General features: G+C 34.9%; 1 protein-coding gene and 1 non-coding gene across 2 annotated transcripts in view; both read right to left on the bottom strand.

Moving 5' to 3' along the window:
• The window catches only part of ZPBP (zona pellucida binding protein), a 127250-nt gene that overhangs the window by 57419 nt on the left and 46572 nt on the right, over positions 1–23259 (bottom strand). The window contains exon 6 of the mRNA XM_052639235.1: positions 9411–9487. Within this exon, the coding sequence (XP_052495195.1) occupies positions 9411–9487 (77 nt within the window). The remainder of the gene's footprint in view (positions 1–9410; positions 9488–23259) is intronic.
• Positions 15118–15189, bottom strand: TRNAC-GCA (transfer RNA cysteine (anticodon GCA)). The gene has a single exon. It is a non-coding gene; the product is annotated as a tRNA-Cys (tRNA).

Raw genomic sequence — 23259 nt, 5'->3', positions numbered from 1 at the left:
TTCATACTTCAGGATGTCTGGCTTTAAGTGAGTGATGGTTATCTGGGTCATTAAGACCATTTTTGTATAGTTCTGTGTATTCTTGCTATCTCTTTTTTTTTTAAACAGGTGAAATTAGTTTATTTTAGGAATACATTTAATCCAGTGTATCAACATACATCATAACATAAAATCAATGAAAATTATTGATATAATTTGCATCTTTATTTTTACAGTAAATCTCTGAAATTCTATGTATATTTTATACATAAAAGAATCTCAATTTCAACTAGATGTTTTTTCTCTTTGTAAAAAATTTATTTTTAACTGGAGGATAATTGCTTTACAATATTGTATTGGTTTCCATCAGAGATCAACATGAATCAGCCATAGGTATACATATTTGAACCTCCTTCCTTCATCCCACCCCATCCCACCTCTCTAGGTTGTCACCAAGTCCCAGTTTCAGTTCCCTGAATCATAAGGCAAATTCCCACTGGCTGTCTATTTTATGTATGGTAGTGTATACATCTCCATGCTACTCTCTCCATTTGTCCCATTCTCTCCTTCCCTCATCCCTGACCCCCGTGTCCATGTTATCTGCATCACCATTGCTGCCCTGCAACTAGGTTCATCAGCACTATCTTTCTAGATTCCATATATATGCATTAATACATGATACTTGTTTTTCTTTCTGACTTACTTCACTGTATAATAGGCTCTAGGTTCATCCACCTCATCAGCACTGACTCAAACGCATTCCTTTTTAAGACTGAGTAATAGTTGCTTATATATATGTGCCACAGCTTCTTTATCCGTTCGCCTGTTGATGGACATTTAGAATGTGTCCATGTGCTAGCTATTGTAACCAGTGCTGCAGTGAACATTGGGGTACATGTGTCGTTTTCAATTTGGTTTTTTCAGGGTATATGCCCAGTACTGGGATTCTTGGGTCATGTGGTAGTTTTTATTCCTAGCTTTTTAAGGAATCTCCATACTGTTTTCTGTAGTGGTTGCATAAATTACATTTCCACCAACAAAGCCACCTGTGCTTATTAGTCTCTTCTGCTTCTGTTAGGTACTTACCATTCCTGTCCCTTATTATGTCCATCCTTGGATTAAATGTTTCCTTGATATCTCCAATCTGCTTGAAGAGATTGTTAGTCTTTCCCATTCTATTCTCTGCATTGTTCATGTAAGAAGGTCTTATTTCTCTTTGCTGTTCTCTGGAACTGTGTATTCAGTTGGGTGCACCTTTCCCTTAGCTTTGCCTTTCGCTTCTCTTCCTTCCTCAGCTATTTGTAAAGCCTCCTCAGACAACCACTTTATGTTCTTGTATTTCTTTTTCTTTGGGATGGTTTCGATCATTGCCTCCTGTACAATATTATAAAGTTCTGTCCATAGTTCTTCCGGCACTCTGTCTACCAGATCTAATCTCTTGAATCTATTCATCAACACCACTGTATAATCATAAGGGATATGACTTAGGTCATACCTGAATGGCCTAGTGGATTTCCCTATTTTCTTTAATTTAAGCCTGAATTTTGCAATAAGGAGCTCATGATCTCTCATGGAGAAGGAGCATGTGTAACTCAACGAAGCCACGAGCCAAACCATGCAGAGCTGCCCAAGAAGACAGTTCATAGTGAAGAGTTCGGACAAAATGTGTTCCTCTGGAGGAGAAAATGGCAAACCACTCCAGGGTTCTTGCTGTGAGAACCCCATGAACAGTATGGAAAGGCAAAAAGATATGACAGGTGAATCACCCATGTGCTACCTGAGAAGAGTTGGGGGCAATTACTAATAGCTCCAGAAATAATGAAGTGGCTGGACAAAAGCAGAAATTATACTCAACTGTGGATGTGCCTAGTGGTGAAAGCAAAGTCCAAGGCTGTATAATACTGCATAGGAACCTGGAACGTTAGGTCCATGAATCAAGATAAACTGGACATGGTCAAACAGGAGATGGCAAATGTGAACACTGACATCTAAGGAATCAGTGAACTAAAATGGACATGAATGGGTGAATTTAATTCAGATTACCACTGTATCTACTTCTACAGGCAAGAATTTTTTAGAAGAAATGGAGTAGCCTCATTGTCAACAAAAGAATTCAAAATGCAGTAACTTGGGTGCAGTCTCAAATATGACAGACTGATCTTGATTCATTTCCAAGGCAAACCATTCAACATAACAGTAATCCAAGTCTATGCCTCAACCACTAATGCTAAAGAAGTTGAAGTTGAACAGTTCTATGAAGACTTACAAGACCTTCCAGAAGTAACACCAAAAAAAGATGCCCTTTTCATCATAAGGGATTGGAATGCAAAAGTAAGAAGTCAAGAGATACTTAAAAGTGACAGGTAAGTTTGGCCTTGGATTACAAAATGAAGCAGGGTAAGGCTAACAGAGTTTTGTCAAGAGAACACACTGGTCATAGCAAACAAACTTTTCCAACCACACAAGTGATGACTCTACATGTGGACATCACCAAATGGTCAGTACCAAAATCAGATTGATTCTATTGCAGTCAAAGATGGAGAAGCTGTATATATATATATATAGATAGATAGACAGATAGATAGATATAGATATATAGATAGATATAGATATATATCTGTAAAAGTGTATATATCTGTAAAACTATAATTTTAAATGAAGGAGACATAAAGAATTTCCTAGACAAATAAACCTGAAAGTGTTTAACAGCACTAGAAGTCTGAGCTATATATACAAGCATATATCTGCAAAACCGTATATCTATAAAAGTATATAATATAAAGGAGACATGAAGAATTTTCTTGATGACCAAAGTTTAATGAAAGAGTTTAATACCACTAGAAGTCTGAGTATCTCAGTGCTCTGCCCTGGTGAGTGCACTGCCTTATAAGAAGTGATAGAGAGTCCAACAAGCAAATTGAAAGAGCATTTTAAACCAACATAAAAAAGTATAAACCTCACAGCAAATATAGAATAATTTAATACTATACGGATGACACATATATCACATTTTAAACCAGTACAAAAGTTAGAGAAAAAAGTATAGTAATAAAGAGAAAAAAGTATAAAAAACATTAGTATAAAAATCTATAATTACATGCACAATATAAAAGATGCAAATTGTGACGTCAATAACATACCAGGTCAAGGATGAGTATAAATATAGACTTTTGTATGCAATTGAAGTTATCAGCTTAAAATAGACTATTATAACTAAAATATTTATATATAAGCTTGATGGTAACCAAAGAGAAAATATCTTTTAAAAAAAGAAAGGAATCAAAGTGTATCAATGCAAAAAAAAAAGCATCAAATAACAAAGAAAGACAGCAACATTGGAGGAAAGGAACAAAAGAACTACAAAACATACAGAAAATAATTAACAAAATGACAATCGTAGGCCCTTACCTATCAATAATAATCATAAATGTAAACTGATTAAACTCTCTACCATAGCTTAATGGATAAAACAAGATGATCCAACTACTTGCTGGCTACAAAGATTAACTTTAGAGTTAACTACACTTCACTGAGAGGTTGAAAGTGAAATATGGGAAACAATATCCTGATTTAAATGCATTGGGTGTTTCAGTTCAGTTCAGTTACTCAATCATGTCCAACTCTTTGCAACTCCATGAATCACAGCACACCAGGCCTCCCTGTCCATAATCAACTCCCGGAGTTCACTCAAACTCATCTCATCCTCTGTCGTCCCCTTCTCCTTCTGCCCCCAATCCCTCCCAGAATCAGAGTCTTTTCCAATGAGCCAACTCTTCGCATGAGGTGGCCAAAGAACTGGAGTTTCAGCTTTAGCATCATTCCTTCCAAAGAAATCCCAGGGCTGATCTCCTTTAGAATGGACTGGTTGGATGTCCTTGCAGTCTAAGGGACTCTCAAGAGTCTTCTCCAATACCACAGTTCAAAAGCGTCAATTCTTCGGTGCTCAGCTTTCTTCATAGTCCAACTCTCACATCCATACATGACCACTGGAAAAACCATAGCCTTGACTAGATGGACCTTTGTTGGCTAAGTAATGTCTCTGCTTTTGAATATGCTATCTAGGTTGGTCATAACTTTCCTTCCAAGGAGTAAGTGTCTTTTAATTTCATGGCTGCAATTACCATCTGCAGTGATTTTGGAGCCCAGGAAAATAAAGTCTGACACTGTTTCCACTGTTTCCCCATCTATTTGCCATGAAGTGATGGGACCAGATGCCATGATCTTTGTTTTCTGAATGTTGAGCTTTAAGCCAACTTTTTCACTCTCCTCTTTCACTTTCATCAAGAGGCTTTTTAGTTCCTCTTCACTTTCTGCCATAAGGGTGGTGCCATCTGGATATCTGAGGTTATTGCTATTTCTCCCGGCAATCTTGATTCCCGCTTGTGCTTCTTCCAGCCCAGCATTTCTCAGGTTCTCGCTGGGTGTATATAAACACCCAATGCATTTAAATAAATGTATAAAGCAATTACTGACAGATCTGAAAGCAAGAATAGACATCAATACAATAATAATAGACTTCAATACTCCAATTTGAATAACCAACAGAATATTCAGAGAGCAAATCACTAAAGAACCATCAGGCTTGAACAATACAACAGATCACGTGAACTTAACAGATACACAGAATGTTCCAAATGAACTTAAGATACATAGAATGCTCCAGACAATGTTCCAATGTCAGCAGAAGAATATGTATTCTTCTCAAGTGCATACAAACATTCTACAAGATGGATCACAAAACATGTCATTATGAATATGGAAAATACTAAACTCAAACGAAGTATTATCTTCCAACCACAATGAAATGAACCTAGAAATCAATAACAGAAGGAAAATGAAACAACTTACAAATATGTGGAATTTAACACATCCTGGAACCACTGGGTCAAAGAAGGCAAATAAGAAAATATCATAAAACAAATGTAAACAAAACACAAAATACTAAAATTTATAAGATGCAGAAAAAGCAATATTACAAGGTACATTAACGACAATAAAAGCCTACATTAGAAAAAAAGAAAAACATCAAATAAACAACCTAACTTCATATCTAAAGAAACCAGAAAAAGAAAGACAAATGAAACTCAAAGTTAGAAGAAAATAAATAAATAAATAAATAATACTAGGGAAGAAATAAACTAGAAAAGAGAAAAACAATAGAACAATGAGGAAACCAAGAGCTGTGTTTTAAAAAATAATCTAAAAAGACAAACAATTATCAAGACTAACAACAACAAAAAAGAGAACACTTGAATAAATAAAATCAGAAATGTAAGGGGACATATTACAACTGATACCACAGAAAGATAAAAGGTGATAAAGGACTATTATGAAAAACTATATGCCAATAAACTGACTAAGTTAGAATATATAGCAAATTCCTATAAACATACAAAATACAGAGACTGAATTAAAAATTTTAAAAAACAAAAAAGACAAACAGATCAATAACAAGAAGACTGAACCAGTTATCAAAAACCAATTAGCTAAAGAACTCTAGGACCAGATGTCTTATACATGAATTATACCAAATATTTAAAGAATTAATACCAAAACTGCTTAAATTTCATTCAAAATATGGAAGAGTGAACACTTCCAAACACGTTTTGTGAGGCCAGTACCACTCTGATTCCAAAACCAAAGACACCAAAATTTAACAAAAAATTATAATATTCCTGATTAACACACATATAAGAATCCTCAACTAAACACTAGAAAATCAAATTCAACAACATATTAAAAGGATCATATACCATGACCAAGTGAGATGTATCCCTGCGATGCAAGGATCTTTCAACATACACAAATCAGTCATTAACAGAATGAAAAACAGAAATCATGTATTATCACAATAGATGTAGAAAAGCATGATTTCACATCCATTCATAAAGAAATTTCTCAGTAAAGTAGGAATATTAGGAACTTCCTTAAACACAACACTGTAATTAAGTTCATATACAAAAATTCCACAGTTAGCATCATATTCAAAAGTGAAAAACTGAGTTTTTTGTCTAAGAGTAGGACAAAGAAAGGATACCCAGTTTGCCACTTTAATTTCAGATACTGAAATTCCTAAGGAGAACAATTGGAAAAGAAAAACAAATAAGAGGCATCTAAATCTGACAGGAAGAAGTAAAATCTTCTCTGTTTGAAGATGACATGTTCATATATGCAAGAAACTCTAAGGACTCCACAAAAGAATCTTAGAATTAGCAAATTCAGTAAAAGCTGCATGATATAAAATCAACAGAAGAAAAGCTGCATTTCTGTACATAAGCAAGTAACTATCTAAAAAGGAAATCAAGAAAATAATAACATTTACATGAATACCAAGAAAAAAATAATTTAAATAATACAAAGTACAAAGATGAGAGACTTGTACATCAAAAACTATAAAACACTGATGAGAAATTTTTTTTCAATAAATAAATTGAAAGACACCCTACCTTCAGATGGAAGAATACTGTAAAAATGTCCAGAATATCTAAAGGGATATAGACATTCAATGTAATGTTTCCAAATCCCAATGGCATTCCCCCGCCACACCAAAAATAAATTCATCTGGAACTACAAAATATACCAAAGAGTCAAAGCAACTATGAGTAAGATAAATAAAGCTGAAAGCATCACATGTTCTGATTTCAAATTACTTTACAAAGCTATATTGACCAAAACAATATGATACTGGCATAAAAACAGACATACTGATCAATGAAACAGAATAGAGTATTCAGAAATAAACCCACATATATAATCAATGGTCTTACACAGAGAGCGAGAGTCAAGAATGTACAGTTATAAGAATAGCCTCTTCAATAAAAGGTGCTGGGCAAATGATTTTTCCAGATGAAGAACAAAAGTAGATCTTTATCTTACACCTTTCACAAAAATAAATTCAAATATACTAAAGATTTAAATGTAAGGCATGAAACTAAAATATCTAAGAAAATACTGAGAAAAAAAGTTTGATATTGGCCTTAGCAATGACAACCACGAGCCCAGCGGCTGCAACAGCACTCATCTCACACACTAGTAAAGTAATGCTTAAAATTCTCCAAGCCAGGCTTCAGCAATATGTGAACTGTGAACTTCCAGATGTTCAAGCTGGTTTTAGAAAAGGCAGAGGAACCAGAGATCAAATTGCCAACATCTGCTGGATCATGGAAAAAGCAAGAGAGTTCCAGAAAAACATCTATTTCTGCTTTATTGACTATGACTGTGTGGATCACAGTAAACTGTGGAAAATTCTGAAAGAGATGGGAATACCAGACCACCTGACCTGCCTCTTGAGAAACCTGTGTGCAGATCACGAAGCAACAGTTAGAACTGGACATGGAACAACAGACTGGTTCCAAATAGGAAAGGGAGTACGTCAAGGCTGTATATTGTCACCCTGCTTATTTAACTTCTATGCAGAGTACATCATGAGAAACGCTGGACTGGAAGAAACACAAGCTGGAATCAAGATTGCCGGGAGAAATATCAATAACCTCAGATATCCAGATGACACCACCCTTATGGCAGAAAGTGAAGAGGAACTAAAAAGCCTCCTGATGAAAGCGAAAGAAGAGAGCAAAAAAGTTGACTTGAAGCTCAGCATTCAGAAAACTAAGATCATGGCATCTGGTCCCATCACTTCATGGCAAATAGATGGGGAAACAGTGGAAACAGTGTCAGACTTTATTTTTATGGGCTCCAAAATCACTGCCGATGGTGACTGCAGCCATGAAATTAAAAGACGCTTAAGGAAGGAAAGTTATGACCAACTCAGACAGCCTATTAAAAAGCAGAGACATTACTTTGCCAACAAAGGTCCATCTAGTCAAGGCTATGGTTTTTCCAGTGGTCATGTACGGATGTGAGAGTTGGACTATAAAGAAAACTGAGCACTGAAGAATTGTGGGAGAAGACTCTTAGAGTCCCTTGGACTACAAGGAGATCCAACCAGTCCATCCTAAAGGACATTAGTCCTGTGTTCACTGGAAGGACTGATGTTGAAGCTGAAACTCCAATACTTTGGCCACCTCATGCGAAGAGCTAACTCATTTGAAAAGACCCTGATGCTGGGAAAGATTGAGGTCAGGAGGAGAACGGGATGACAGAGGGTAAGATTTTTGGATGGCATCACTGACTCAATGGACATGGGTTTGGGTGGACTCCGGGAGTTGGTGATGGACAGGGAGGCCTGGTGTGCTGCAGTTCATGGGGTCTCAAAGAGTTGGATACGAGTGAGTGAGTGAACTGAAATGAACTGAACTGAAGCTGTCTTTTAGGAGGCTAAGTTACTTAGTTGCTCAATTGTGTCTGACTCTTTGCAACCCCATGGACTGTAGCTTACAAGGCTCCTCTGACCATGGAATTTTTCAGACAAGAATACTGGAGTGGGTGGCCATTGCCTTCTCCAGGGGATTTTCCTGACCCAGGGACTGAACCTAGGTCTCTTGCATTGCAGGTAGATTCTTTACCACCTGAGCCACCAGGAAAGCCCTTCAGGGGGCTTAGTGAGTACTAATTTAAGAAATCATTCTCCTGTCAATTTCACTGGGTAAACATTATAAATACTGACCTATGAAATATGCATTACCTATGATTTTCATAGGAAACTGTCACAATCATCATAATGTAAATTATTTTATATCCAAAATATTTTAAAATATTATTTTAAATAAAGTGTTCAGGGTCATTGTGATTCCCAGGTGGCACTAGTGGTAAAGTATCCACCTGCAATGTACCAAGACCTTGGTTCAATCCTGGGGTTGGGAAGGTCTCCTAGAGAAGGGAATGGGTACCCACTCCAGTATTCTTGCCTGGAGAATTCCATGGACAGTGGGGCCTGGCAGGCTAGTCCATAGCGTTGCAAAGAGAGGAACATGATTGAGGGGAACACTTTCACTTTCAGGATCACTGAAGAGTAATTTGAAGTAGGAAAATCTGCCATAAATTTACTGAGCATAAATAATATGTTAAGTATCATGTAAAAGAGAAACTAAACTAAACTGCTTCTGGGAATTACAGTGTAATTTTCATCCTAAGCATAGATACAAGATGCTGAGTACAGAGCAATATGAACACAGTTAACAAATAGTATAGGTCAAATTTATTATTCAGGATGAATAATAGGGACATGGAGAGAATTCTATCTGATTATTAGTTATAAATTAATTTGCAGTAGCAAATAAGACCATATAAATGGGAAAATCCAATTTCCTAATATAATCAGTTAAAAATGCTAAATTTCAAAGCATTTCTTAAAAACATTAATTCTACTAAATTCTTATTTATTATTTGATGTTATGTGATGAAGTTTTATTTTTATTGTTGAATTCCCTAAGAGTGTGTTATGAGGGTAGTGGTGATGTGTTTTATAAATAGCTAAGATGCTTACTTACACACTGAGCATGTTCTCTTTTTTCTCACCTCACATAACATACCTTAGATAGTCTTTTGGAAGATTCACAACTATGGTCTGCACATGGCTTGGGTCCTTTTTCAGTGTCTAGAGATGAAACTGAGAAAATAAATTATATTTTATTATGGTTCTAAAGTACTATATTACAATATTTAAATTGGCTTTTGAAATATAAAACAGGCCAGGTATCTAATATTTCTATTCCACTAAAAACTAAAGCAATTTTCTAAATGTTAAATCACTCTTTTTTACTAAAAATCTAAGGTAATAATGTGTTTTATTTAAGTCAGGAAAACCTCAGCATTGCAGTAAACTTAAGAATTAATCAACTAATTTGATAGTATTTGGCAATACATTTCATACAATTTTTGACAATGAAATTATTTTATCTTTTGTACCATATAATGTATACATGTATTTATTTTACCTTTTGTACCATATATGTGGATATATGTATGTATAAATGTATTTATTCATTCAATAGTCTACTAACTCTACCCATATAATATTGTGTATATCATCTGACTCAATTCTTAATATCCACAAAGAGATATATCATTATAATACTAGAAAATGAAAGAAGCTGAACTACAGTAGTAGCCATGGTAACTAAAATGAACATGTTCATAAATGAGTGCATTTGTGTACCTATTTATTCATTATGTAGTTATCAAGAGTCTATTACGTACTAAGAGTTAGTCTAGGAGCCTCAAATATATAAGTGATCAAAATCTACAAACTCCCTGAATTTTGGAAATTGAATTCTAATCCATAAAATTAGAATAAACAATGATACATACAAACAATAAGCAATAATCATTAGAGAAACATTTTGTGTTGTAGGGTGATAAATACAAGAAAAGAAAGAGCAAGGAAAGAATTCTATAGCCTACAAATCTGCCCTTCAAGAGTGAGAGAGAAATTAAAACTTTCTTAAATAAGACGAGCTCAGCAAGTTTGCGACCACTAGACTTGCCAGCAAGAACTGCTCAGGAAAGTCCTAAGGTGAAATGAAAAAACACTAGATAGTAACAGGAAGCTATGTGAAGAGAAATAAAGACCTTGACAAAGGTAAATACATGGACAGGAATAAAAGCTACTATTATTGGATTCAGATTGGACTGTAACAGCAATTTTATATATATGATTTAAGAGTCTAATATACTATACAAAATAATAGTCTAAAAGCTAGTATTATTGTAACTTCTGTTTGTAACTCCATCTTTTGTTTTATATAATTTGAGAAACTAATTCATTTAAAATAATTATTAAGTTATATTTAGGGGCACACAGTTTATAAAATAGTAATTCTATGTCATCAACAACTGAAGAGAGTGGGAATAGAGCTCTTAAGGGAGATTTTTCACACATAGTATAGAAGCTAAGTTTGTGTAATTCATATAGAGTGTTATAAAATTAGGAATGTTAAATGTAATTGCCACAGAACAACAAAGGAAAAAAACTACAAAATATACACAAAAAGAAATGAGAAAGATTTCACATTTAACTACAAAAAGTCAACTAGACAAAAAAGACTATAATGAAGGAAATGAAAAACAAAAGCAAAAAGAAAGTAACAAAATGGCATAGGTAATCCTGCATTATCAATAATCAATTTAAAAGTAAATGGGTTAAATTCTCAAACCAAATGATAACGATTTAAGAAAGAATAAAATACATAATCCAACTATATAATGTCTCACTTAAGAGTTGCTATACTCATGAGAGATAGAATAGACTTAAAATCAAGAAAGGGTATAAGAGACAAATAAAGATACTATATATTAATAAAAGGTTTAACATAGCAAGAATATGTAACAATTATAAACACTTACATATAAACCAGACCATGAAAATTTTTGAAGTAAAAATTAACAGAATTCAAAACAGAAATACACACATCTACAACATTATTTGGAGACTTCAATATCTCATAATAATGGATAGAAGAGTCAGAAAGAAGATAACTGAGGAAATAGAGGTTATTAATAACACAGTAATAACCCCAAATTGGATGACTGTAGTGGTGGATTCTAACAGTCAGAAGAAGAATTGATACCAGTCTTCTCAAACATTTCTAAAAAGTTGAAGAGGAGATAACACTTCTAAACTCATCTTTAAAAACCAGCATTACCTGAACATAAAAGCCAGACAAAGACACTGTAAGAACAGAAAACCACAGATCATAATCCTAATTAACACTGATGCAAAACTCAACAGAAGACTAACAAATCGAATTCAGGTGCTTATTAACAGGATTAAACACCAGGAGTAAGCTGGATTTATTGCCAGAATTCAAGAACGGGTCAACATAAAAAAAATTAATCATTGTTATATACCACATGAAGAGTGAAGGGGAAAAACCCATAGGAACATCTCATTTGATGCAGGAAAGGCATTTTACAAAAATCAATACAATTTCATGAAGAAAAAGGCTAAAAAATATAGGAATAGGAGGAAAATAACAGAGCATAATAAAACCATATATGAAAATCCATAGCAAACATCATGTTGATGAGCAAAAGACTAAAAACTTCACCTCTAAATTGAGGAACAAACAAGAAGGCGCACATTTGCCATTATATCTCAAGACAGTAATGAAGTTCTAGCCAGTGTATTGTGGCAAGAAAACAAAATAAGAAGTATCCAAATTGGAAAAGAGGTAGGAAAATTATTTCTATTCACAGACTACATGATCTCATATGTAGACATTTAAAGTTTCCAAAAATAAAACTGTAAGAAGTAATAAATAAATGCAACAAAGTTGCACGATGCAAAGTCAACATGCAAATCAGTTGAATTTCTATACACTACAGTGAATACCTGTTTGGTGTTATTCCAAATGGAATCACTATTATAGCATCAAAAAGAATAAAATAAAATACTAAGGAATTAATTAAACCAAGGGGATGAAAGACTTCTATCATGAAAACTACAAAGCATCATTAAAAGTGAAAGAAGATATAAGTAAATACAAATGCATCCAATGTTCATAGATTGGAAAATATAATATTGCTAAAATGTCAATACCAGACAAAATCTATAGACTCAATGCAATCAATATCAAAATCCCAACTACATTTTTTTTCCAGAAACAGAAAAATCCAGTTTAAAATTCATGTGGAATCACAGGGGACTTCATATAGCCAAAACTCCTGAAGAAGACTAAAGCTAGAAATCATAATTCCTGATTTTCATAGTTCATTACAAAGCTGCAGTAACCAAAACAGTGCGTTATTTGCATAAAGACAGAAATATATACTAATGGAATAGACAACACAGAAATAAGCTCTTACATAATTGGCCAAATGATTTTTGACAAGGTGTCAAGACTGTTCAGTGGGGAAAGGACAGTCTTTTAATAAATGGTGCTGAGAAAACTGGATATCCACATGCAAAAGAATGATTTTGGATCCTTAACTAATAGCATATATACAAATTAACTCAAAATGGATCAAACGTCTAAATATAAGAGCTAAAACTACAAAGTTCTTGAAAGAAAACTTATGGCAAAAGCTTAACTGGACTTGGCAATGGTTTCTTTGATATGTTATCAAGGGTACAAGCAATAAAAGAAAAAATAGACAAAAATTTGAAAAAAAATGTGTATCAAAACATAATTTGTCAAAAGGCAACCTACAGAATGTGAGAAAATATTTGCAAATTGCATATCTGCTATGGCATAAAGATACAGAATATTTGGAGAATTCCTAAAACTCAATATCAAAAAACCAAACAGATTAAAAAAAATGGGCAATGAACGTGAATAGACATTTCCCCAAATAAGATGTACAAACGGCCCATAAGCTCAGAAAAAGATGTTTAACAAAACCAATTACTAGGGAAATGCAAATCAAAACTATAATGAGACATTATCACATACCTATTAGGATGATTACAATGAAAATAAAAGAAAATAACAAGCTGGTGAAGATGTGGTGAACTGGAACTCTTGTACGCTGTTAGTGGGAATGTAAAATGCTGTAGCTACTGCAGATAACAGTGCAGCAGTTCCTCAATAAAAAAATTATTATTATGACCTAGGAAATACACCACTGTATATACCCAAAAAAAGAACTGAATGTGGGGTCTCAAAGAGATACGTATACACCCATAAGCAGCATTAGCCACAACAGTAAACCGTGAAAACAACCCAAGTGGCCACTGGTGCATCCATGGAGAAGCAAAATGTATGTGTTATACAGAATGAACTATTATTAGATCTCAGAAAGGAAGGAAATCCTGCCATATGTTACAACATGGATGAAATTTGAGGACCTGTTGCTAAGTGAAATTAGCCAGAACAAAAAGAAAACTACTGTACAATTCCACTTACATGAGAATTTAGTTAAAATCATATAGATAAGAAAGTAGAATGGTAGATGCTAGGGGATGCAGTGATATTAGCAGCTTATTGTTTAACAAAAAGAGAATACCAGCTTTCCAAGATAAAAGTGTTTTGGAGACGAATAATGAAAACAAATAGGCATGAAGGAATTTAGTACAACTTAACTGTATAACTGAAATGGTTAAGATTAATTTTATGTTATATGTATTTTACCACAATAAGAAAATAGAAAAAAAATAAAAATAGAAGAATTATATCAGACGTCTCTTTGGAAACCATGCAAACAAGAAGAGAGTAGTGTGAATGACTTTTAACACAGTATTGAAAGGGAAAAAAAATGCCAGCAAACTAAAATACTAAATTCCATGAAATGATTCTTTAAAACTGAAGTTAAAAACAAAGACTTTCTCAGAAAAACAAAAATTGAGAGAATCTGTCACTAGAAACCCAGCCTTGCAAGAAACATTAAAAGACGTTCTTCATAAAGAAGAAAAATAACATGTACCTAAAACTCAGATCTTCCCTGGAAGTACAGTGGTTAAGACTCCATGCTTCCAACACAGGGAGCATGGGTTCAATCTCTGCTCTGAGAAGATTTCACATGCCTTGGAGCAACTAAGCCCACGCATCACAACCACTGAGGCTGCATGCCACCACTACAGAAGCCCAGGCATCGAGAGCCTGTGCTCCACAACATGCGGAACTGCCGCAATGAAAAGCCCCTGCACTGCAATGAAAAGTAGCCCCTATTCTCCACAGCTAGAGAAAGCCTGTGCACAGCAAAGAAGACCCAATGCAGCCAATAATAATAGTAAATAACTAAAATAAATATCTTTTTAAAAAATAAATAAAATATAGGAAGAGCATAAGAAAAGGAATAAAAGAAGGTAACATAAATATTTTTCTTCTTTGACAATGGCTTGTTCAAAATAATAATGTGAACAATGTACTAACTGACTAAAATTTATGGATGAGTAAAATGAATTACTACATTTTTACAGGGGAAGAGAGGACAAACTTTGCAATTCTATTGTAAAGTGATTGTCGTGGTGGTTTAGTCACTAAGTCATGTCCGACTCTTACAACCCCATAGACTGTAGTCTGCCAGGCTCCTCTCTCCATGGGATTCTTCAGGCTAGAATACTGAAGTGGGTTGCCATTTCCTTCTCCAGGGGATCTTCCTGACCCAGGAACTGAACCCAGGTCTCCTGCACTGCAGGCAGATTCTTTACCAACTGAGCTATGAAAGTGAAAGTGAAGTCGCCTAGTCGTGTCCGACTCTTTGCGACCCCATGGACTGTAGCCTACCAGGCTCCTCCGCCCATGGGATTCTCCAGGCAAGAGTACTGGAGTGGATTGCCGTTTCCTTCTCCAGGAGATCTTCCCAACCCAGGGATCGAACCTGGGTCTCCCGCATTGCAGGCAGACGCTTTACCATCTGAGCCACCAGGGAAGACTCAACTGAGCTATGAGGGAAGCCTTAACAGTGATTGTATTACCCATGAAATGATACAGCATTATTTGAAAGCAGACTTGTATTAGTTGTAAAAGTCTATGCAAACTATAGGGCAACCACCTAGAGTAAAAATAAGTTATAACTGATATGCTAAGAGAAACAAATGGAATCATATAAACGCTTGATCAAAACCATAAACGGCAGAAAAAGAAGACAAAAAAGAAACAAGTGGTTAACAAATACAGAACAGTAATGAATGTGGTAAATGTTAATCCAACTCCTTAAAGTCAATGGTTTAAAATCACCAATTAAAAGACAGAATGTCAAAATGAATTTTTTAAAGACCTAATTATATCTTGTCTACAAAAGACCTGCTTTATACACAGACACTGATAAGACTAAAAGTAAAGAGGTGTAGAAAAATATATCATGTGAACACGAATCGAAAGAAAGCTGGAACAGCAATATTTACTTTTGACAAAAGAGGTATCAGGGATATAAAAATTATCACAGAAAAATAAGGTCATTATATAACAGTAAAGGAGTCAATTTTCCAAGAAGACATAACAGGCTTTAATGTATACGAGCCTAAAACACATTGTTTATATTCATGAGACAAAAACTGATAGAACTATAAGGACAAAAAACAACCCACAAATACACATTGAAACATCAACATGTATCAGTAACTGACAACTCTAAAAAGCAAAAAAATCAGTAAGGACACAGTTGACCTGAAGAGCACAATCAATCAACTGGACCCAACTGATAATTACAGAATATCTCATCCAACTATAAAAATCCTTCTTAAGCTCACATGGAGCATTCACCATGGCATACCACATTCTGGGCCTTTAAAAATACTTTAAAGATTTTTTAAAAATAGAAATTATACAATGTATGCTCTCAGATTACACTGAATTAAACTAGAAATCTGTAACAGAAAGATACCTGGAATGTCCCAAAACACATGGACATTAAATAACAGACTAGTATGTTGCACACAAGTAAAGAAGTCTCAAGAGAAATTTGAAAATATTTTATAGTAAATGAAAGCAAAAATACCACTTATCAAAATTTTCAGGATTCAGTAAAAGCAGTGTTTAGAGAAAAACTTAGTGCCAAATTAAAAAATTAGAAGAGAAGAAAAACAAAATCAATACTTAAAGCTTCTACTTTTAGGAAAATAAAAAAGGACAACTTCAATAGGGGAAAACAGAAGAAGGACAATATAAAACCTTGAACAGAAATGAATAAAACTAAAAATAAGAAACGAGCAAAGAAAATAAATGAAGACATTGCAGGCAGATGCTTTAACCTCTGAGCCACCAGAGAAGCCCGAAGGAAGAACAGAGATGAGATTTAAATAAAATAAAGAATAGAAAAAAATAAAAGAAAATGAAAATTGGTTCTTTGAAAAGATCAACAAAATTGACAAACACCTGGACAAAGAAAAACAAGAAATGAAAGTAGAAGACATTATTATCTACCTTTCATAAATAAGGATTGTAAGAATATTATGTATATTTATATGCCAAAAATTATTAAGATATAATCTAGATGAAACAGATGAAAATATAAATTATCTAAACTGACCCAAGAAGAGACAAAATATGAATAGGCATATAACAAAGAGATCAAATCAGTAACTGATGATCTTCCAATAAAGAACACCGTGGACCCAATAGCTTGAGTGGTAGGACATGATTAATTAATTAAACCAAGATACAAAATTCATAAAAAAAACCCAACAAATTTCTATACACTAGTGATGAACAATGGAAAAAATAAAATTATTGCACTTAAATAGCTTCAAAACAATAAACATACATAGTAATAACTTTATCAAAAGGTGCAGGACTTATACATTGAACAGTATAAAGCATTGCTGACAGAAATTAGAAGTCTGCTATGGTCTAAGTATGTTATATCCTCTCCCATTCACATATTGAAATCCTAATGTACATTATGATGATATTAGGAGATAGAGTTTGTAGGAGGTCCTTAAGTCACAAGAATAGAGCCTCAATGAAACCATTAGACCTTCTGATATGTGAGGACATAATGAAAATCTGTAACTCTCAAGAGGGTTCCTGCCAAACATGGTGGCACTGTGACCTCAGAATTACAGCTTCCAGAAATGTGAAAAACAAATTTCCATTGTTTATAAGCTACCCAGTTTATGGTATTTGTTACAGCAACCCAATAGACTAAGACAAAGTCCTAAACAAATGTAAAGATACCCTGTGCTCGTGGACTCAAATACAATACTGTTATGCAGGTAATACTGGTCAAAGACATCTATAGATTCAATATCTACCACAATGCCTAGCGAAATCCCTCTCTTGACCCAATGACCTTGTTTGGCAGGAATGGAAAAGCAAGTGTGAAAAAACATGGAACTGCAACTGACTTCAAATAGCCAAAACAATGCTGAAAAGGAAGGACAAAATGTAAGGACTGCCACTTCCCAATCTCAAATATTACCACAGCACAGCTTCTATCAAAATGTTATAATTAAAAGAGTGTCATATTGGCACAAGGACAGGCATACAATGAAAAAGAATTAAGAGTCCAGAAATAAACCCACATATCTGTGGCTAAGTAACTTTCAACAAGGGTACCACGACAATTTAATGAGAAAAAAAGTCTCTCCAAAATTGGTACTGGGACAACTGTACATCCACATTCAAAAGTATCAGGTTGGACCTGTATTTCACAGCATATACAAAAATTCACTCAAAATGAATCTGAGACCTAAAGGTAGACAGCAAACTTCAAAATTCTTTGAAAGAAACAAATTGAATACACATCAAGCAAAATGAACTCAAATAAAAAACCTAATATTAAACCTCAAAGAATTAAAAAAAAAAAGAAAATTGCACTAATGCCAACATTAGCAGAAGAAAGGAGATGACAGATTACAGCAGAGATAAATGAAATAGCGATAGAAAAATAGAAATGATTAACAAAACCAAAACTTCGTTCTTGAAAAAATAAGCAAAACTGACGATGTTTAGCTAGAATAAGAAATAAAGAAGGACCCAAATAAGTGAAATTATAAATTAAAGAGAAGACATTACTCTGATACCATACAAATACACAGGAGCCAAAGAGACTACTAGTAGTTACCTTGGAGAAGGCAATGGCAACCCACTCCAGTACTCTTGCCTGGCAAATCCCAAGGGCAGGGGAGCCTGGTAGGCTGCAGTCTATGGGGTCGCTAAGAGTTGGACACGACTGAGCAACTTCACTTTCACTTTTCACTTTCATCCTTTGGAGGAGGAAATGGCAACCCACTCCAGTATTCTTGCCTGGAGAATCCCAGGGATGGCAGGGCCTGGTGAGCTGCCATCTATGGGGTCACACAGAGTTAGACATGACTGAAGCGGCATAGCAACAGCAGTAGCAGCACTAGTTACCTAGAATTGAACAACTTAGAAGAAACTGATAAATTCCCAGAAACTGAAACCTACCAAGACTGAATCATAAAGAAATAGAAAATTTTCAACAGATCAATAGTAATTAGAGATAGAATCAGTAACCAAACACCCCTCCACCCCAAAACTCCAGAACCAGATGGCTTCACTGGGGAATTGCATTAAATATCTGAAGAACTAATGTTAATCTTTCTCAAACTTCCAAAAACTGAACAGGAGGTCACATGCTCAAATGATTTTACAAGGCCTGATATCAAATCCAGATAAGAACACTAACAGGAAAAAAAAAAACAAAAAACCTACAGACCAATATTCACGATGAATATAGATAGAAAAATTCTCAACAAAATAGTACCAAGCCAAAATGAATAGCAGGTTAAAAGCTTCAAACAACATGAGCAAGTGCAATTCATCTCTGAGAGGCAAGAAAGTTTCAACATATGTAAATAAATGTGATTCATTACATTAACAGAATGAAAAAATTAAAACCATATGGTCATCTCAACATATGCAAGAATGTATTTGACAAAATCCAACATCTATTCAAAATAAAACATCTCAAAATTGGATAAAGAATGAATATACCTCAACATAATAATGGCCATATATAGCAAGTCCACAGCTAAGATCATGCTCAATATGAAAGGTGGAAAGATTTTCTTCTAAAATCAAGAATAGGAACAAGAAAAGGATGCCCACTGTCATTATCCCTATGATAACAGAACTGAAGTCCTAGCTAGTTAAGCAAGACAAAAGTGAAACTGTCTTTGTCTGCATATGACTAAAGACTGCACCAAAAACTGTTACACTTATTAAGAGAATTTGGGGAGAAGAAAATGGCAACCCAGTATGGCAACCCACTCCAGTATTCTTGCCTGGAAAAGGCCATGAACAGAGGAGCCTAGTGGGCTGCAGTCCATGGGGCTACATGACTGAGCACACACACATAAGGAGGGTGGGAGGAGATGGGTTGGTAGCAATAAACTGGTAGAAATAAAATTAAAAAAAGAATTCGGATACATTTCAGGATGTAATATTAATATCCAAAATTGGTATAATTTCTATTTAATAACAAATTATCTGAAAAGAAATAAAACCATCCTATTTACAATACCATAAAAAAATATGTAGAATTAAATTTAAACAAGGAGGCAAAGATCCATGCAATGAAAACTATAAGACAATGATGAAGGAAACTGAAGAATACACAAATAAGTAAGGCTATCTCATGTTCATAAACTGAATAGAATTAAGATTATTAAAATAGCAATACAACTCAAACCAATCTATGGATTCAATGCAATCTCTCCTAAAATTCCAATGTATTTTTTAACAGAAACAGAAAAATATCCTGAAATTTGTATAGGATCACAAAACAACCCAAATAACTAATGCAGGCCTAAGAAATAACAAAGCTGGAAGTATCACACTTCTAATTCCAAATTATACTACAAAGGTGTAGTTGTCAAAACAATATGGTACTGGCATAAAAACGGACACACAGTCCTATGGAATAGAACTGAAGGTTCAGGAAATAAACCTATGCATGTAAGGTCAACTAATATTTGACAAGAAAGTCAAGAATACTTAGCAGAGAACAGGTACTCTGCACAATAAAAAATATTGGAAAAATTGGATATTCAACTGTAAAGAATGAAACTATACTCCTATCTTATACCACTCACAATAAGCTCAAAAAGGATTAAAGGCTTAAGTGTAAACCTAAACCATAAAACTCCTAGGAGAAAACACAGGGGTAAAGTTCCTTAACAGTGGTGTTAGAAATGACTTTATGAATATGACAACAAATCACAAGCAATGGAAAAAAAAATACACAAATGAGACTACATACAACTGAAAAAAGATTCCTCACACCAAAGGAAACAATCAACAAACTGAAAAAACAACCTAGAGAACTGTATAAAACATTTGATAATACCATAAGTTTGGTAAGACAAGAATATTCAAAATATATAAGAAACTCACACATTTCAAAAACAAAAAAAAAAATTTAATAACAACCCAATTAAAAACTGAAAACGACCTGAACAGACAATTTTTTCTAAAAAGGGATTCAAATGGCCAACAGGTAAGTGAAAAGGTGCGCAAAATCACAAATTATCAGGGAAATGAAAGTCAAAACTATTACAGATTACCCACACCTGTTAGAATGATTATTATCTAAGAGATAAGTGTTGGCAAGGATGTGGAGAAAAGGGAATTCTTGTACAACATTAGTGGGAATATAAATTGGTATAATTACTAAGGAAAGTAGTAAGGAAGTCCTTCAAAATTTAAAAAAAAAAAAAAAAGAACTACCATATGATCCAGGAATTCTACTTCTGGATATAAGCTGATATATATCTGAAGGAAATGAAATTACTATCTTGTAGATATCTGTACTCTCATGTTCACTGCAGCATTATTTACGATACTTAGGCAGACAAACAACCTGGGAGTACATCAACAGATGAACGGATAAAAAAAATATGGTGCACACACATGAAACAGGAATATTATTCAACCATAAAAAAGAAGGACATTCTGCCACGTGTAACAACATAGATAAAACTTAATGGCATTTGTGAAACAAGTCAGACAGAGAATGACAAATACTATACGATTTCACACACAGAATCTGCAAAAAACTGAACTTAGAAAAAGAGAACATACTGGTGATTGCCAGAGGCGGAGGATGAGGGAAATGAATGGAAGAGGATGAAGAATACAAACAAGTTCAAGGATGTGATGTAAAGTACCCTACTCCCACCTTTTTGGCACAAGGGACCAGTTTTATGGAAGACAGTTTTTCCACAGATCCAGGTGAGGATGGTTCAGGTGGTAATGTGAGTGATGGAGAGCAGCTGATGAAGCTTCCTCACTCACCCACCACTCAATTCCTGCGGTGCAGACTACTTCCTAACAAGACAAGGGGTTTGGGTTTGGGAAGCCCTGATGTAGAGCACGGTGATTAGAATTAATAACAGTGGTGGTTTAGTCACTAAGTCCTGTCCTTCTCTTGCAACTCCATGGACTGTAGAACGACAGCCTCCTCTGTCCATGGGCTTTCCCAGTCAAGAATACAAGAGTGTATTGCCATTTCCTTTTCCAAGGGATCTTCTCAACCCAGGGATGGAACCTCAGTCTCCTGAACTGCACACAGATTCTTTACCAACTGACCCACCAGGGAATAATACTGTACTGTATATCTGAATGTTACTACAAGAGTAGATTTTTAAAGTTCATTACTGCAGAAATAAATAAATGGTAACTATGTGAGATGATCAATGTGCTTAACCTTATTACAGTATATATCATAGTAAGCATTTTGCAATATATACATATATCAAATCCTTTAAACTTACATATCGCTAAATGGCAAATTTGGAAAACTCAGCAGTGGCCATTCCAATCCCAAAGAAAGGCAATGCCAAAGAATGCTCAAACTATTGCACAATTGCACTCATCTCACATGCTAGGAAAGTAATGCTCAAAATTCTCCAAGCCAGGCTTCAGCAATACATGAACCATGAACTTTCAGATGTTCAAGCTGGTTTTAGAAAATGCAGAGGAACCAGAGATCAAACTGCCAACATCTGATGGATCATGGAAAAGGCAAGAGAGTTCCAGAAAAACATCTATTTCTGCTTTGTTGACTATGCCAAAGCCTTTGACTGTGTGGATCACAATAAACTGTGGAAAATTCTGAAAGAGATGGAAATATCAGACCACCTGACCTGCCTCTTGAGAAAACTATATGCAGGTCATGAAGCAACAGTTAGAACTGGACATGGAACAACAGACTGGTTCCAAATAGGAAAAGGAGCACATCAAGGCTGTATACTGTCACCCTGCTTATTTAACTTCTATGCACAGTACATCATGAGAAATGCTGGACTGGAAGAAACACAAGCTGGAATCAAGATTGCCGGGAGAAATATCAATAACCTCAGATATCCAGATGACACCACCCTTATGGCAGAAAGTGAAGAGGAACTCAAAAGCCTCTTGATGAAGGTGAAAGAGGAGAGTGAAAATGTTGGCTTAAAGCTCAACATTCAGAAAACTATGCTCATGGCATCTGGTCCCATCACTTCATGGGAAATAGATGGGGAACAGTGGAAACAGTGTCAGACTTTATTTTTGGGGGCTCCAAAATCACTGCAGATGGTGACTGCAGCCATGAAATTAAAAGACGCTTACTCCTTGAAAGGAAAGTTATGACCAACCTAGATAGCATATTCAAAAGCAGAGACATTACTTTGCCAACAAAGGTCCGTCTAGTCAAGGCTATGATTTTTCCAGTGGTCATGTATGGATGTGAGAGCTGGACTGTGAAGAAAGCTGAGCAACAAAGAATTGATGCTTTTGAACTGTGGTATTGGAGAAGACTCTTGAGAGTCCCTTGGACTACAAGGAGATCCAACCAGTCCATTCTGAAGGAGATCAGTCCTGGGTGTTCTTTGGAAGGAATGATGCTAAAGCTGAAACTCCAGTACTTTGGCCATCTCATGCGAAGAGCTGACTCATTGGAAAAGACTCTGATGCTGGGAAGGATTGAGGGCAGGAGGAGAAGAGGACGACAGAGGATGAGATGGCTGGATGGCATCACCAACTCAATGGACAC

The sequence above is a fragment of the Budorcas taxicolor genome, chromosome 4 (assembly GCF_023091745.1).
Source record: "Budorcas taxicolor isolate Tak-1 chromosome 4, Takin1.1, whole genome shotgun sequence".
NCBI lineage: Eukaryota > Metazoa > Chordata > Mammalia > Artiodactyla > Bovidae > Budorcas > Budorcas taxicolor.
Note: the sequence above shows the minus strand (reverse complement) of the source record. Positions and strands in the feature narration are given on the sequence as shown.